At 41.0% G+C, this 17,370-nt stretch overlaps 3 protein-coding genes across 4 annotated transcripts; all 3 read left to right on the forward strand.

Moving 5' to 3' along the window:
* The first annotated feature begins 218 nt into the window (after positions 1–218).
* On the forward strand, positions 219–4,223 carry mgp (matrix Gla protein). Of its 2 annotated transcripts, none has more exons than XM_030089762.1 (5): positions 219–322; positions 1,691–1,775; positions 1,900–1,929; positions 2,155–2,263; positions 2,506–4,223. In XM_030089762.1, exons 2-5 carry the CDS (start codon positions 1,715–1,717, stop codon positions 2,651–2,653), a joined length of 348 nt encoding a protein of 115 aa, XP_029945622.1. In that variant the 5' UTR covers positions 219–322; positions 1,691–1,714; the 3' UTR covers positions 2,654–4,223. The 2 variants fall into 2 exon arrangements, with proteins under 2 accessions (XP_029945622.1, XP_029945623.1); XM_030089763.1 differs by having other exon boundaries at positions 230–322; positions 1,688–1,775.
* Positions 4,224–7,142: 2,919 nt separating this feature from the next.
* bglap (bone gamma-carboxyglutamate (gla) protein) lies at positions 7,143–10,114 on the forward strand. The gene is made up of 4 exons (XM_030089761.1): positions 7,143–7,506; positions 7,708–7,746; positions 9,721–9,805; positions 9,913–10,114. The coding sequence occupies exons 1-4, from the start codon at positions 7,368–7,370 to the stop codon at positions 10,013–10,015; spliced, it is 366 nt and encodes a 121-aa protein (XP_029945621.1). The 5' UTR covers positions 7,143–7,367; the 3' UTR covers positions 10,016–10,114.
* A 2,637-nt stretch (positions 10,115–12,751) lies between these two features.
* On the forward strand, positions 12,752–16,964 carry LOC115387150 (pleckstrin homology domain-containing family F member 2-like). The gene is made up of 2 exons (XM_030089751.1): positions 12,752–13,172; positions 14,293–16,964. The coding sequence occupies exons 1-2, from the start codon at positions 12,776–12,778 to the stop codon at positions 14,871–14,873; spliced, it is 978 nt and encodes a 325-aa protein (XP_029945611.1). The 5' UTR covers positions 12,752–12,775; the 3' UTR covers positions 14,874–16,964.
* Positions 16,965–17,370: the final 406 nt, after the last annotated feature.

Raw genomic sequence — 17,370 nt, forward strand, 5'->3', positions numbered from 1 at the left:
CCTTCCAGCTCTGCTTTTCTCTTCTCTTTTTCCTTTTTTTTTTTTTTGTGTCGGTGAGGGCGTAGGAGTGAGAGGAGAGAGTGAGCTAATGCCCAGGTTTGATTAAATGGTGGAAAAGGGGGCTGATAGTATGAGGAGGGAGGAGAGAGGGAGGTGTACAGAGGGAGTCAGTGGGCTGAAGGATGAAGTGGGTGTGTGTGTGTGTGGGGGGGGGGGGGGGGCAGAAAGATGAGTATAAAAGCTTTGCCGTAAAGTATTAGGAAATATTCCCTGGTGAGGAAATACTGAGAGATATTACCAAAACTTCCATCTAACTTTCACGGTGAGTACGCTCTGAAAACGCACGTCAGGTGGGAAAAAAGTTCCAACCTTGCAGATTTAAGTGCAAGATCTCTGAAGTCGGTTAAAGTTTTTAATGCATGCTTTTTAGTAATAACCAGCAGCGTGTAATGTTGAGTGAACAGTCGGCCTATGGTACTTTGTACAGCGTTTTACTGTAAAAAGAACTCAGATTGACTCTGTGCAGCCAGAATCAAGCCAGAGGCTTTTTTTTTTTCTGGTGAGGTGGGCACATTCCGCCTTGCAGGGGAAGAAGCAGTGAACCCACCAGGACCCCTATTAAGATTCAGACAGGCATAAAACTCTGTAGACACTGTTGTCAGCACCTGATGTACACACACACACACACACACACACACGCACACACACGCACACACACATCCTTGTCGGTTGTTGGGAGTTGCTTTTTGAACTTTGGCCCTCAGGCTTTCTCTTTCTGAGCATACTGCAAGTCTAAGAGACTGACTGAAGCCAAAATATGCCCGAGGGGGGGGATGCTGCAAGGACTGTGTGCGCGTGTGCGTGTGCGTGTGCGAGTGTGTGTGTGTGTGTGTGTGTGTGTGTGTGTGTGTGTGTGTGTGTGTGTGTGTGTGTGTGTGTGTGTGTGTGTGTGTGTGTGTGTGTGTCTATGTGCAATGAAAGCAGCTATTGATGGTGAAAAAGAGAGCTGCTTAGACAAAATCTGGTCCAAAGCCCACAAACAGAGGATGGGGATGAAAGCTTTTAAAGCAAACTCGATATCTGAGTGTGTGTGTGTGTGCGCGTGTGCGCGTGAGTGTGAGTGACTGTCCAACGCAGACCTCTGGCTGAACACCTTACCTCCACTTGTGTTTACATGGAACCGTCGCACGTGCAAGAAGAACATGTCGTTACTGCAGCTCGGAGAGTGTGTAGCTGGCCGTCAGACGGCTCCTCTCAGCCACAGCTATGTCCTTCCCCACAAACCGAGGTCTGAACGGGGGAGACGAAGATCTGCCAAGCACGCCAAAGAGACTGAATCTTCAGTTCTGCTGTGACAAATATACCCTGGGTTTGTTTGTTCCATACATAGTTGGTGCTGCCGGCCGGCCAGCGTGCGCAGATGCATATGGTAAAGCATATATTGGAGGTTTATAGGACTGCTAGTAGCCTTTCATGCACAAACCGCAGGCTCACATATAGAAACGTCGCCGCTTTCAACCTCCTATCCCAGCGCTTGTGTTTACCCTGCCATTCAACGCCTGAGCCAATTCCTTCTTTTCCATTTTCTCTTCTTTTTTCACAGTTTTTTTTTTTTCGTATTTTCACAGTCTAACTCTTACTCCGGCGCTGACATGACTCACTGAAACAGCTCTCTCCTCTCTTCCAGCAGACAGGCAGATAAACAAGCCGCAGGATGAGGAGCCTCCTCAGGTGTCTGGCACTCTGTGCCGCCGTATCGCTCTGCGTCTGCTACGGTATAGATCCTCCTCACACGTCCTCGCTGCCGCTGCCATTATCTATTCATAACCTGTAATACAGCAGCATCAGAAGCCGTGATTCATCATTTATGATTAACCCCGTCCCATGTTTTTCCCGTAGAGTCTCATGAAAGCGCAGAATCCGTTGAAGGTGATTAAATGTTGTCTCTCGTTTCTGGGAAAACATGCATGCATTCCTAACAGCTGCACCGTAAAAACATGCTTTTAATCCTCATGTTTTGTTTTTTTTTTTTTGTTATTTTTGTTTGTTTTACCCCTCACTAACATCCCCCCCCTTCCCGGTTCATCATCTCCCCCCTGCGTCAGACCGCGTGCGATCGACATTTCGTTTCTAGTAAAAGTTTTGTGGTTGCAGATTTGTTTGTGCCTCCAAATCGAGCCAACTCCTTCATCACGCCGCAGCAGAGAGTCAACGTGTACAACCCGCCCAGAGGGTCCGGCCTCAGCTCCTACCACCTGGCGAGGTAACACACACACACACACACACGCACACACACACACAGTTTATGTCACACACGTGCAGATTACACAGCAGATCATTAGAACGAGGCCTAATTAAGACCGTTAAGCATCTACACATGCCGCTACGCCGACATGAATAATTCAGTCTGTGAGATTAGAAGAAGCCTGCGGGGAATGTGTTTGTGTTTACGACCCCCTCCTCCCTCCCCGTGCCCCTCTGTTCCCCCCCCCTCCCCCCGTCCAGGACAATAAAGTCCCCCGCCGAGCGGCGCGCAGAGACCTGCGAGGACTACTCCCCCTGCCGCTTCTACGCCTACCGCCACGGCTACCAGCAGGCCTACCAGAGATACTTCGGAGCCCGGAACCAGCCGACTCTGGCCCGTCGATATTAACGCCTCCAAGTCCAAAGCTAAAATCTCCCAGGAGCCCGTTTGCATCCCCATGTTGGGCCCAGTTCTTGTGTAATCTCAGGAGGACTTCTATCTGCTATCGTCACACCTTTCCAGATCATTCTAAGCTTTGAATGAAGCGTTTGGCCGCTTCTCCACTAACCGTCTCCTCTCCTCTCGCTGCTGTCAGTGATTATCTCCACTGCTTTGAGAAATAATAAAACAGAGGAAAACTCACATTACTGGCTTTGGTCTTAATCCTGTTATTTGCTCCGTGGGTTTGTGCAAACATTTGCATGATGATGCTTTTTGAGTTATTTTTTTTGGGGGGGGGGAGGGGGGAAACTGCTCAGAGTGAAATCTTGCGCACAGCCATGTGTATTTTAAAGGCAGTAAAAATAATGACTTTGTGTTTGTTGTTGCAGCGCAGGAAGGATTCATCAAGCCGCGGGATAAATCCACGTTTGTGAAAAGATTGACAGTTCTGCTGCAGCGATGGGGGAGTTTTATGTATTTTAATGCCTTTCAAATATACAGTTGGTGGTATTTTCACCCGTTAATGTACATTTTATCTGATGTATTCTCATATTGTCATATTGCCTTCATTTTTATTAGTGTGTGTTTGAAAATGGCTTCTGTAATATCCTCATATTTTGACACGAGCGTGTTGCTTCATGCCGTTTTGTTTATTATCTCACTCCTTTGTTGAATTATTAATGTGAATAGCTCTCATGCTTCTTTCAAAACAGCGGTGTAGCGGCGAGCACTTTGTTTCAGACTGAAAATATTCCCAGTTTGAATCCGGCTGAGGTGGAAAGAATTCCTATTTGAATGTTTGTCATGTGTGTTCATGTGTTTTCTGACTTTACAGTACCAGTCGATGTAAAATTGTAAAAAATAATCTCAGCTAATAGAAAGTATCAAAACGCACATCTCAGTTCCAAACATGGTGTTGTTGCCGTTCATCATCAGGTTTCAGTCTTCAACACGGTGATCTGGAGCTCCAGCATGTGAGCAAAGCCACAACCGAAGCATTGATATTCCAGCATCGATCCAAAAACAGACATAAGTGGTATCGATCAGCCGTCACTGAGCAGCAGAACATTTCTCACTCATCCAGCTGCAGCAGCAGAAACAGAGTCCGATGAACCGTCCTGAGTGTTTCAGCCCATTAATAATCAGTTTTATTGGTTTGAGGGATTTAATTATCAGCGTTTATGTTTCGTGTGAGTTACACACATCTAATAAAAGCCTCTTCGTTTAATGAATGCAACAGCGTTTAGCTGTAGTTAGAACTATTGTTGCCTTGCAGAACCCGACAAGATGATCTGATTGATTTTAAACCTCCATCAACTTTATTCCCTCTTACCTTGAAAACCATTAATACATGACCTGTTTTGTTTAATTGCATTTTGAAATGTTTTGAGTGCAGTCTTTACTTTTCTCTGTTTTCTTGCTGTGCATTATTTGTCTATGACATTGTGTACTTTGCAGCAATAGTTCTCAAAAGCTATGTTTTTGGAGTGTGGCTCCATCAGAGAGCAAAGCATTAAACTCTTATTTTAGGGAACCAGCTTGTGTCTGTGTCGTTTTGGAGAAAGCTACCAGCAGCGTTTCTTTTCCAGAGGAACAGACGAGCAGCAGGGTTGCTGAATTAGATTAACTCTGATATGTTACTTTGCTGGATTTGGCAACTTGTTCGACAAAATGAAACAAGTTTCTGTGTTTCAGTATAATTCAATGCAGATTTAAACCTGACTTTAATGTCACCAGTGTGCTGAAAAGGGAAAGGGAAAAAAAAGGTTAACCAGGACACTGAGCATTGCTGATTTAGATTGTGTTTTTTAAATTGTTCTTTTTAAGCAGGCAGTTCCTCCACCCGTCGTCTGCTCCTCTTCATCCACCTGAGAGCTGCTGCAGGCTGGAGTGTTGCTGAGGTCTGGACCGACCATCAGGGTAAACAAACAAACACACTCAAGCTCACACCTATGAGGGTTTTCGAGTCACCATTTAGCCTCAAATCCATGTTTTTTTGGGCTGTGGAGGGAAACCAGAGTTCCTGGAGAAAACCAGGCTCAAACAAAGAGAGAACATGCAAACTCCAGCCCTGCAGGTTTACTGGAGACGTCAGCAAAAACACAACAAAGCCTTCAAACTAATCATTTTTTAAGCTGAAGATCAGCCTGTAACACACCACAGCCTGCCTGCAGATCAGAAGAAGTTGTTCTTTCCCCCTAGAGAGCCGCCGAAACGCCACAGATCGAAAAAGAAGCTTCTTACTGCCCGATTGTTGTTCCTCTGCTGCCACAACTGAACTTATCCTGAGGTTGAATTCTTGAAGTCTGCGACTGAAACCAGACGGGAAGCACCGGCAGTGACCCGGTCAGTCGGAATACACCCTGTACACCAAACATGAGGTCTGTGGGCCAAAGCTGGTCCACAAGAGGCTCTAATCTGGACAACAAACCGTCAAGCAAATGTTGAGATTGGAATACTTTTCATGTATTCTCTTTACCAAAGTAAAAACAACACAAAAAGACTTTAAAGTCTAGATTTAAAGGTCATAATTGCACTGTTGTACCAGTTCAGTCCATTCAGGATGAAACAGCACAGTATCTGACCTCTCAACTATGCGTTAGACCCTGCCGTCAGGACAAAGTTAAACCTGTGCACCGAGCTGAAAACTGCACAAAAGTTTTCATTTAATCATTTAAAACAAATAAGAAAACATCTCATACGTTTTCCATGACATATGTAGTTAAATATGCTGTTTGTAAAACCTGGGATTTTATTATAAGTGACTAACAATGAGACTATTTTCAGTTGTTAGAAATATTAAGCACTCGTTCCTCATCCCTCCATCCGCTTGTGGTAAAAACAACTTTTCCCTTTCTCAAGTTTCCTCCCACAAACTCTTCAAACAAACATCCCGTTGTTTCTAAATGTTGCTTTCTTTATGTCGGAAATGGCTGCGGCCTGCAATAAAACACACACACACACTCATATACACACACACAAAAAAAGCCATCGTATTAAAATTATGTCACATAATGTGGTACGGTGTTATTTTTTCCCTTTACAGTCTCTGCTGCACTGAATGACCTACATGTGAAGAAATGTGGGCGAGCAGGAGAACTCTGACATCTCCAGGCTGCCAGCTGCCATTACTGCCTCGGCGTTTCATTAGACCCAAAAACACACTGCAGAGGCAGAAAACTAACAGGCGCTAACGCTAACTGCCTCTTTATAGTCTCTCCTCTGAAGGTTCAGTCAGTTTTATCGGGGCGAGCTGAGCGAGAGGCCGCAGGAGTCCAAGAAAGTATCGGACGTGTGTGAGAAACTGGTGGGAGTCCGAGCTGATCTATGTCCTTGAAAGACATTTCCAGTTGGCTCACACACTCGTCTTCTCCTCACCTATGCTTGAAAACAAACACACACCTTTTGGACTCCCTATTCTCAGTGTGTGTGTCCAAAATGCTGCAATTCAATACAGCAACGTCCCATTGGAGTGATTTTTTTCTTTTTTTTTTAGATTGATGTACATTAAGAATCTGACGCATTTCACACTAAACAATACAATCAACAAGCAGCGTCACAACCTTTTATTGATTAGCGACCTTTCACATTTCTTCCTGTAACCTCAAAACCGATTCATTAAAGTAGTTTCGGACTTTGTGATTGTTGCAACTCCTGCAGGATTTTTGTCAGAATTCTGAAGAAACTTGCTTAAAAGTTTAATGATGTGCAAAGTGCATGAAACATAGTTATGGTTTGTGCATTTTCAAACATGCACTCATCCATTTATCCAGTCACACACACACACACACACACACACACACACACACAGTCAAACTGTTTTTCAACCTGAAAATGGAAAATAAACATGCATGCACAGGGAAAACACAAACTATCCCTGACACCACTTGTATATTTCAGCTACTTTCCTTATTTTTGCAAATGATAGATTATATTGGAAGACACAGGAACTCAGAGCTCAGTGGTTTACACCATAAAATATAATCATGTAAATCAATCTTTTTCAACACTTATTGCTATTTAGCCCTTCAATATGCTCACAAAGCAAAAATGAAAGGAAATGTGTTCCTTAAACACAGTTTAACTTTTTTTTAATATATTTAAACTAAACCATTTTAAATAAACTGCAGTTCTTTACACCCAATACTTAAATAAGACTCGGACTATTCGGACATTTTCAGATATATGCAATATAAAATGGCCATACATATGATCACTTTTCCCCTGAGTTAGAAATCCACTGAAGTGCACGTTTATTACAAGATGAAGATTTTAAACACGTAGACGAGAGTTCAGTCCAGCAGAACAATACAGCTCAGCGTGTTTGTAATGAAATAAACAATAAGTGTGTGAAGACGTTTAAAACCACACTGCACCAAAAAATACTCCAGAAGAAGAGCAGTTGCTGGAGTTTGCAGTCATTCTGCTGCAGCGTCCCAGGTGAGAGTGATGGATCGAATATGTGTGTGTGTGTGTGTGTGTGTGTGTTTCTGTAAACTGGGGATGTGCGTCTGCTCATGTAAACCCACACAAATGAGCATAATTCTTTTTCCTCTTTCTTACATGATTTGTGCAGAGGTGTGTGTCTGTGCAGCTGTGTGGGTGTGTGATACATGACTCCCCAGCCAATCCCCTGCCCACGCCTCGCCGCGGGCCACGTCTATAAACCCACTGCCTGCTGATGGATGTGTGGCTAAAAGGAAGAAGGTCAGAGGAAAAGACTGACAGAGTCAAAAGTCACTGCCTGATATCTGCTGAAGCCATGAAGACGCTGGTCATCCTGTTCCTCTGCACCCTGGCAGTCGTCTGTGTGAGCTCAGGTACGATCAATACACCCTCAACACACACACACACACACACACACACAGTGCAACTTTTTAAATGTAACATGAGTTGTGATTCAGTCCCTCTGCCTCAGCTGAATCTTTGTGTGTGTGTGTGTGTGTGTGTGTGTGTGTGTGTGTGTGTGTGTGTGTGTGTGTGTGTGTGTGTGTGTGTGTGTGTGTGTGTGTGTTTGACAGATGCTGCGACCGGACCTCAGCCTGCCAGTGAGGACGCAGGTTTGAACGCCATTCAGTCATATCAGTTATTACATTAACCCTTTATTGTCCGACTGACCAGATGAGCTGCTTTCTAGATCTGACCTTTTTAAGTTAAAGACAACTACAAAACTCATCACCTTTTTTTTTTCACTAGTGATGATTAGAACATAATTTAGAGACATTCAGGGAGAATTTTATCTCATTTAAAGACTTTTTAAGCGGAGTGTTGTGAAGTATTTTGCCATTTTGGTCAGATGAAAATGAAAATGAAATGTTGTGGGGGGGGAGTTTCAAATGTGTTTTAACTTTAGTGCTCAACAAATCCTTTAACAACATCAACAGCTTAACAAAAAATGTCCTTTGGACTGATGTTGAAATATTTGCTAATTTCAAGATTTCATTTCAATGACCTTTCGGGTTCCTTAAAATAAAACAAAACAAAGCAAAATGTAACAAATAAACAATATTGAATTATATCGATATTTTTTATATTAGGAAAAATAAAGGAGCTGTGTTTGTATATGTCACATTTTATTAGCATAAAAACAAAGTATTTGTACTTCATTACTGAGCTTAATTTGAATTTCCAGGTTCCCTGGACTTAACTTCTGATTTTTTGTTTACTTTTGACACTTATTTTTACATTTAAACAAAAATATGTTAGCTTTCACCTCCTTGTAATCTTCAAAGTAAAAAAGTTATCATTAATATCTCAGTGCTGAAACTTTCTGATTCTTCATCAAATTCCTTCCAATTGAAATTCTTTGCATTGAATTCTTGGTGAGTTTTTTTTTTTTTTTTTTATCCATTTCAGAAAACGTTCAGAAGGTTATTTACAAAATAATTTCATTCCCAACTCAAAACTCTGATCCCAGTTGGATCCTCCGATGGTTTTTAACTGATGGTGCATTTTCACTGCATCATGATTTGTTTTGATGAGATAAAGGATTAAACCCTCAGCCTTGAGACTGAATGATCCTGAGCCGCAGCTGATTGATCTGCTGTTCACTTATAACATGTCGAAAATGTACCAACATAAATCAAGTTGAAAATTATTTACGCTTGAATATATTCCTTTAATTAACTTAGATTAAAGTGTGGTAGATGAATGAAATGTTTTTAATTCTACTGAAATAGAATCCATTTGGCAACTTCTGCATTTTGGCAGCGAGCCCAATCAAAGAAGAACATGATGAACGTTTCCAAAAAGCCTTGGAAGTTATAATCAGGCTAAAGCTGAAATTTAAATATGAGCTTAAATTGAAGGGCTGAAGATAAAAGAGTAAAAGTTACAGTTGAGGAGTAATGACGGGTTAACTGAACACTGGACGTCCGCCTGCTGCAGGCCGCAGCGCCGATCACACATCCAGCAAGATGTGGTCAGATCTTACTCTGAGACTTTGAGTGTACGAGGAGTTATATTTTCATTATTGATAAATAAGTTTTACTGTTACTGACTGGTTTTTGACTTGTTTGACAGTGTTATATAAATGTGATATTAATAAAGTATCTTTTCAAAGCAACATTGTACTTTTATCCTCACAGTTGTTGTCGGTGTTGCATTTTTAATGAAGCATGAAAAACAGCCGCTGCAGTAAAAATGAAGGTTTTGAAGGTCCACAAATAGTGAAGTTGCCGATATAAAAGTAAATAGCTAATTTAATAATAAGAGCTTCAGCCTTGTTTCAGAGACAGTTGCATCAGTCCTGCAGCTTTACTGTGAGCTTCCTCTGAACATTTAATGCATAAATAACTGAATGGTATCATTAATATTCACTCCTTTCATGAATAAAATTCAGCCCGGTGTGTAGAATCCACATGAACTTGAACATATTACTCACATATACAGGTAGAAAAAAAATGAACACATTAATATCATTATCATTAATGCTATTCTCACATGAATATTCCAGATGTTCAACCATCGGAGAGGGAAATGATCAGAAGTGTGTTTAAAGCTCGGTCTCCTGAAACTGTGTTAAATGTGTGCAGAGATGTTTGTGGAGCGGCAGCAGGCGTCCACGGTGGTGAGGCAGAGGAGAGCAGCAGGACAGCTGTCTCTGGTGCAGCTGGAGAGGTGAGCCCTTCATCCTCCTCCTCCTCCTCACTGACTATTGATCACCCAACATGCTGTTTGGCTCGGACACCGGGCCGTGAATGACGTTTGGCTCCGTCTCCTCTCAGCCTCAGGGAGGTGTGTGAGGCCAACCTGGGCTGTGAGGACATGATGGACACTCACGGCATCATCGCCGCCTACACCGCCTACTACGGGCCCATCCCCTACTAGAGGCCCGGCCGCCGCCCGCTCACTGCTTTCCTTCCGCTCAGCAGGACTTCTGAGAGGGTCTCAGATGTCTGACGATATTTGGCATGTCTTCTTTTCTTTCCTGCAAAAAGCTGCTGTAGGGTAGTCTGACGAAATGAAATAAAGAGAAATAAACTCTTCAGTGTTTGATTTTCTTTGAATGTTTTCTCTCTAATGGACCTGAAGAAAAAAAAAAAAAAGCTTAAAATCCAATATCAAATCTTTTATATTTATACAAAGTGTGGTACATTAAAAAACAGTTACAACAACCTCAGCAGCACATTCTCATCGATACTTTATACGCTGAGAGGGTAAAGTTCTTAAAACAGGTCAGCCACATAAAACGAAGCATTAATATTTTATGGGTGAATAAAACCATGTTTTAAAAAAAAAGGATTCAGGTTGAACAGGCAGCCAGCGAGCGCCACATCCGATCAGAGGACCGGCTGCTGTTTTATGAACCATCATCAGACCTCTGAAGGTTCATGAATGATCACCTCAGTGTCCTCAAGTGGCAGGAGCGGCTGTATGCTGCTGTCCATTATTTCAGCATCAAACATTCAAACAAAAACTCTCAGTTAGAAAAGTGTCATGAGAGGATTCAGCTGATTCATCCTTTATGATATGAAACTATAACGACTGTTTTTATGTGATGAGATTCATCCCCATATAAACGTTTCTGTTGAAATGAAGATTTTCATCTCCTGGAACAGTGAAACTTCCACTGGAACAATTTGGTCACTTTTATTCATATCAAGTCAAATTGAGAGTTTTTCCAAGATGCAAGAGACCTGGTTGCAGTGGAACTAAAGCTGCAGTGGCAGCTTGTGACCACTAGATGTCCTCGTCAGCAGGATGTTGATGCAGGAGGGCTTCAGTCTCCTCACTCAACATCTGGATCTTCTCACATCCAGGTGTGTTGACGCAGGGAAACCTCAACTGACTTGGATTTGTTTTAATTTACAGATTTGTAGCAAAACACTGGAATGGAATTGCCCCTTCAGTTATTTCAACGAGTTTCAAGCATTTTCTCATTTTTAATGTGTGATAATTAAGGCTTCCTGTTCAGGAATTCGAACAAACATTAGATATTTTGAAGCATCCAGATATTTCAAGATTTTGAGAGTAATTTTCTCTGTTAAAACGTGAATTATTCAGCTTTTTTTTTTAGTTGCTTCTGTATGTTCTGTGTTTCAATGAACTTTTTGAGCTGTGACGTCCTGAATTTGAACATCAGGTACTCTCCAGAAAGTGTTCGGTTTAAAATATTTTTCCTCATTGAGGCTGCATTATCAGTACACTGTATCATTCTTGAAATCAGTGCAGACAGTAGAGTCTATTCTTTGCACATGTCCACAGAAGCAGCTCTATAAAAACTGAAGACTAAATTCCTTCAGACTTCCCTGTTTGGCTCGACGTCAAACTGAAACACTTGAGAGATGTTGTCTAGTTTGTCAAGTCTGCCAGGAAATCTCAGTGACCCGGTAGCAGACATTTTATTTTAATTTGCATCAGTAAACTTAAAATGAGAGACGACAAAACACTTGTCTGTGCCGATCAGAGTTTAGATACGGTGGAGTGCGATGCATGCTCTCTTCAGTCTATATAAACACACTTTGGATGGTTTTCCATGATTGTTTTCACCTGTTCTATCTAAGATGAAATACAAATAAACAATGTATAATTTTTGAAGACGTTTTGAGTAGATATGAAGTAGCATCAGGTTATAGTTTTATTTAAGACTCTGGATAAGATGAGCATCGGGGAGTTTAGGGATTCTCTCTTTGGACTCTGGTTTCCTCCTCAACACAAATACACACATTTCAGGTTCATCGGTAACACTGAAATTGCTTTTGTGTGTGTGCTTGCACACGTCCATGTGTGTGTGTGCATGTGTGTCTTCAGCATCTTTCTGGAAATAATGAACATTTATTTGCATTTGACCTAATTCGTATCGAATTTTAACAGATCTTCTTTTTCAGCATTTTTGGAGACAGTTTTAACATTTTATCTGTTTTCACTGGTTTTGCTCTTTTAAAGCACTTTTACATGTTGTTTTTTTTTTTCAGTTAGTAACCTGGGGTCATTCCAGGTGTTTTTTGGGGTTTTTTTTAAAGCCATTTTATCTTTTTCTCCTCATCTCTTCTGGTTTCTGGAAAACTTCCCTGGTATGTACATTTAAAAAAACAAACAAACAAACAAAAAAAAAAAACAAGTTGAATGTCATTCCATTTTCAGTCACTTTTACTTCCACCCTGGGTGGGGTTTAGATAATTACCTAGGTATTTTTTATAGACATTTGGTGAACAATAGAGGGTGAGTAACTCTGTTTTTTGTTACCTCTAACAACAGCAATAAATAACTAACTTCCCATTACCCGACAGTGGGTATGAGGGTGTGTGTGTGACTGCGTGACTGTGGCAGCCTGGGATCGGCTCCAGCCGGTCCTCCACTCTGCTGTTTTAAGAAGATGGACGGCCTGGTGGATTTCTCCTGTCACTCATGTGTGATTTGTGGACCCTTGAAACTGACTTTCATTTGTCAAGAACAGTCAATGATTGCAAATTCTACAAGATTTCATGTTTTGACCCACAGGAAACAATCTTTACAAACGGAATAAAACAAAATGTACTTTTTCTATTGTTATTGTAAGTGAGAACGGCACTGCTCTGTGACAACAGGAAGACTTGTTGAAGTTGTCAAGCTTGGCAGACATCGCTCCGCCTTTTTGTTTTGTTACACATGGTTGAACATACTTCTGGATATGGAAATCCCCACAGAGGTGAGCCTTTAAAAGCTGCAGCCAGAGAAGAGCAGCAGCCTCCAGACCTGCAGATCTCCTCCAGATCTCCTACAGATCTCCTCCAGATCTCCTCCAGGCTGCAAGCTGACAGGATGAACCGGATGACCTTTGACCACGAGAACCAGAAGCGCATCCAGGCCGTGGAGAGCTCGTTTGGCCCGGCGGGGCAGACGCTGCTGAAGTCGGGGCGCATTCTGATGGGAGAGGGTCGTCTGATCAAGCAGTGTCGCAGGAAGAAGAAAGCAAAGGCTTTCTTCCTCTTTAACGACATTCTGGTTTACGGCAGCATCCTCCTGAACGGACGCTGGCACAACGAGCAGAGAATCATCCCTTTAGGTGAGATACTCAGGTATTTTATGTATCCTCATGTATTCTTAGGGTATTTCTGCTACGGTAACTGGTGCTTTACTGATCGTTTTTTACTCTTTGTGGTAGTTCATTTATACTTTTTCTCTGTTATGGAACTATATTGATACTTTTTGACTCTTTATGATACTTTATTGGTACATTTTCATTACTACTGAAGCTTTATTGTCAGCAGTTAATGGCAGGCACGCGCAGAGACATATAATTACAGTTACACTATATAATTAGTAAACTAAACATGGGATTGAAAGAGAACATGGAGCAGATTACATGCAAGTATAGGAGTGAACACCACACACAGGAATGTGTATGTCGAATACCAATAAAGTAAATTACTGTGAATGCATGTATTTCAATAATTCATGAAAAGAATGTCCTGAATTAACTCTGCAGAGTTTCACTGAAGGTTGTTTCTAAAATCTACATCTGAATGTTGATTTGAGTTTCAAATCACACAAATTTGATCCAAATACATGAAGAGGAGGGATAATATGAACTTGTCTTTGGCATATTTATTTGAATAAACCATGCAAATGTGTTATCTAATGATGCTGCAATACATACGTCAGTGTAAAGAGTTTCTTAAATTATCTTATATTATTATTGTATAACATAATCCAGATTGCACGTGTTAATGCCTTCTAAAATTTCAGTGTCACTCATAATTACTGTTGATCTTTAACACGTTCTCCAATATAATGACTACAGTTACATTTGATGTAGATGTGACCAACAAAACATCCTCTCAGCTTTTTCTTTATGGATTTTAATTAAGTTTGAATGCTCAATGTTGTTCTGATGTAATGCTGGTTTTTCTCATTAATGCATCATTTCAAATGGTTTATTGCACTGTGGGCCATATTTTACAAAGAAAAAAAACAAAGGCCTGTTTTGTACAAGAAGTTGTTACAAAACTTATAACAGAATACAGAGATCATTAAACATTGCGGCATTATTACATAACGAGGTGAATATTTATCGCATGTTAAATAATGTAACATGCTTCATGCCTCTTCTCTGCAGGCGTTGTTCATGTTTTTGTTTCCATTAACGTCAGTCTCAACACCAGGGTGTGTTTTCTGTCTTTCAGAGGACATCCAGCTGCAGGACATGGAGGAAAACGAGGAGCTGAAGCATCAGTTCCTGATCCGTACTCCGCAGAAGTCCTTCTTCGTGTCGGCGCAGTCGTGTGAGGAGAAGCAGGCCTGGATGAGTCACATCAGGCAGTGCCAGGCCGCCCTGCAGAAGGCCGGCAGGACCAGGGCCTCCTCCTCCTTCGCCAACTCCTGGATCCCCGACCAGGCGGCCTTCAAGTGCATGCGCTGCTTCAGCAACTTTAGCGCCACCAGGCGCCGACACCACTGCAGAAAGTGCGGCTTCCTGGTCTGCAACCGCTGCTCCAAGCATCGTGCGGTGATCTCCCACATCCACCCCACCAAGATGCAGAGGATCTGCAGCCTGTGCCACGGCAAGCTCAAAGACGAAGGCGCGATTCGGCAGAGGGGCGGCAGCACGGGCAAGAACAGCACCGACGAGGAGGAGGAGGAGGACCTGGCGGAGTCCAGTGAAGAAGAGGAGCAAGACTTGATCCAGATCCACATTCCCAGTAACTGGCTGGACCTGCGTCACGGCACCTGGGGCCGGATGAGCAGAACGGAAGTACAACAGTAAAAACACAAATTCACTGCATGAAGTGAATTAATGTCTAGAGATACAAGCTCAGCCGTTTACAGGGCTTTCATTCAAATACAACACCAGAGGGCAAAGGCCAAGTTTCAATAACAGTTTCTTGTGGATTTATAAATGAAGAAAAATTGAGATCTCTTTCCAGAAAATGCCTAACAAAGCAGGAGCAGAGGAAGAAGTAGCAGGATGTGTCATTTAAAACACCATTTCCACTGTCAGATGAAGAAAATATGATTAAAAACACTCTCTTGCTCTCTGCCCAAAGACTAATCCAGCTGGTTTCATTTGTTAGTTCATTAAAAGCACTCAGTTTTAAATAAAAGATTTGCACTAACTGTTTTCAGTTTTACATTTTGATACATTATTTAAAATTCCAAAAAATACTTTTGTAAAATAAATATCTTTTTTTTCCACAGCTTGAACTCTGAATGACAGATAATATTTCATCCATTAGCCCCATCTGTATTATCTAAAATATTTCAATATGTCAAAGTTGGCTTAAAACACCTTAATGCACCTTTTGATCCTGATCAAATATATTCTAAATAATATATATATATATATATATATATATATATATATATATATATATATATATATATATATATATATATATATATATATATATATATATATATATATATATATATATATATATATATATGTATATTGGACACCACGTTGATTCTCACTGGATTTCATTAAAAGATTTATGCAATGTGCAGAAAAAACAGGCTTAGTGGAGATTGAAGGATAAAATGTCCACCTCATTACTCAACATAGCTAATGTACTCATCTATCATCCGATTTCCATCAATGTAAAGTTACTAAAATATGATGGTTTTCCCAGTAAAGGGTTAAATAAAGTAATTGCATTCAAGCATGTTTGGTGCTTTCATTTATGTTTTAGCTTCATTGACTCGTAAACTGCTGGGAGTGTTTTATGGAACTGTTTAATGATGTTGGAATGGTTTCAGTGTGACAACTGTGACTGGTTCTGATCGTCTGCACTGCGAATACACACGCTAGTTAACCGATGCGGAAGTTAGAGGCCAAACAATGCACCTGAATACACACTGACTTAGTTTCACCTAACAAGAGCAGCCAAGGAGACGTCAGCATTTGACATTTATGACAGAGAACGTTCGGGTTCTAGAGGTGCCAGTAACACGATTGGGATTACCGGTATATCAGGGTCAGTTCAGAATTCAGTATTTGTTAACAGCTTTCATTCACAACTTGTTGATCTAATGGTCCTTTTTACACTTGAATAGAAAATGCAGCAAACCCAACGAGAGCCCTACAAGAGCGGCACACAATGTCAGTGGCGTATAATGGTGACTTCTGAAAGATAAAAGTGCATTTAAAATCTTTCTCGATCAGTTCAAACCTAAAGCAGATTCACTAGAATATGTTCCAATGTAGCCTGAACCAGTTCAAACTAATAAGCTGTCACAAAAAGTGGAGAGTTCATGTTCATTGTCATTATTTTAGCCTTGTCTGTCATTAAATATTGATGTTAAAATGTCTCATACTGACACTGATTAGAGCTTTAACAGCTTCATCCCATCTAAAGCCTTTCTGCACTATCGCTCTATCATATTTTGAGAACTTACAGTAAGTCAGTGTTTTGATTATTCTGTGAGATTTGAACATTCTTGTGATAAGACTTTATGAGAAATGGCTTGACTCGTGTTTCTTGTTTATGACAGCAGTGATGTGGATCCTTTTGTTATGAGCTGACTGTAAGCGACAAGGAGAATCTGGTGCTTTTCGGTCTGCGGTACTCTCTGCTATCTGCGTAATCCACTGTATGCCACGTTAGGTAACAAAAATCTGTCTGCTCTGCTGTGGTATCAATCAAACTATCAAAACAAGGAGCCATTTCTCTGAATGTGGAGTCAAACTGGTTTTTCCCGTTTACACACGCAAGGAGGAAGGTTATCTTCTTACATCAGCACTCACAGTGATGCATAATGCTGAGATCCTTGTCCATTTGATCCATCCAATTTTGTAATGAATTTGAAATTGTGATTTCTATGAACAGAATAATAAAGCCAGTTTATTACGCTTCTCTCTCTGCCTTTATATATAAGCTTAATACAACAAACAGCACTAACAGCGCATAATGATGAAGTTGGTGGATGCACATGAAGAAACAAAAATGTATGCAAATCCTTTCTTATTTGGGTTTATCACAGAAAGGATCCATGTTTTGTCTTTTCTTTTCACCACTTTTTACCATTGCAGATATTGAGCATGAGACAAACTTTAGAAAACAACATTTACTGCGACATCTGTTGGTAGAAAAATATAATACATGAAATGTTAGTGACTGGTGTGTTTTCAGGGGCGGATCCAAAGATCTGTGTGTGCACAGAATACAAAGAGATGGTTCCACCCTAACAAGCTAAAAAGATAGGCTTTCACTAAAGGTTTTCTTGAGTACTTTATCTACTGAGAAGAGATAAACATTTTAACT

This window comes from Salarias fasciatus, chromosome 4 (assembly GCF_902148845.1).
Source record: "Salarias fasciatus chromosome 4, fSalaFa1.1, whole genome shotgun sequence".
NCBI lineage: Eukaryota > Metazoa > Chordata > Actinopteri > Blenniiformes > Blenniidae > Salarias > Salarias fasciatus.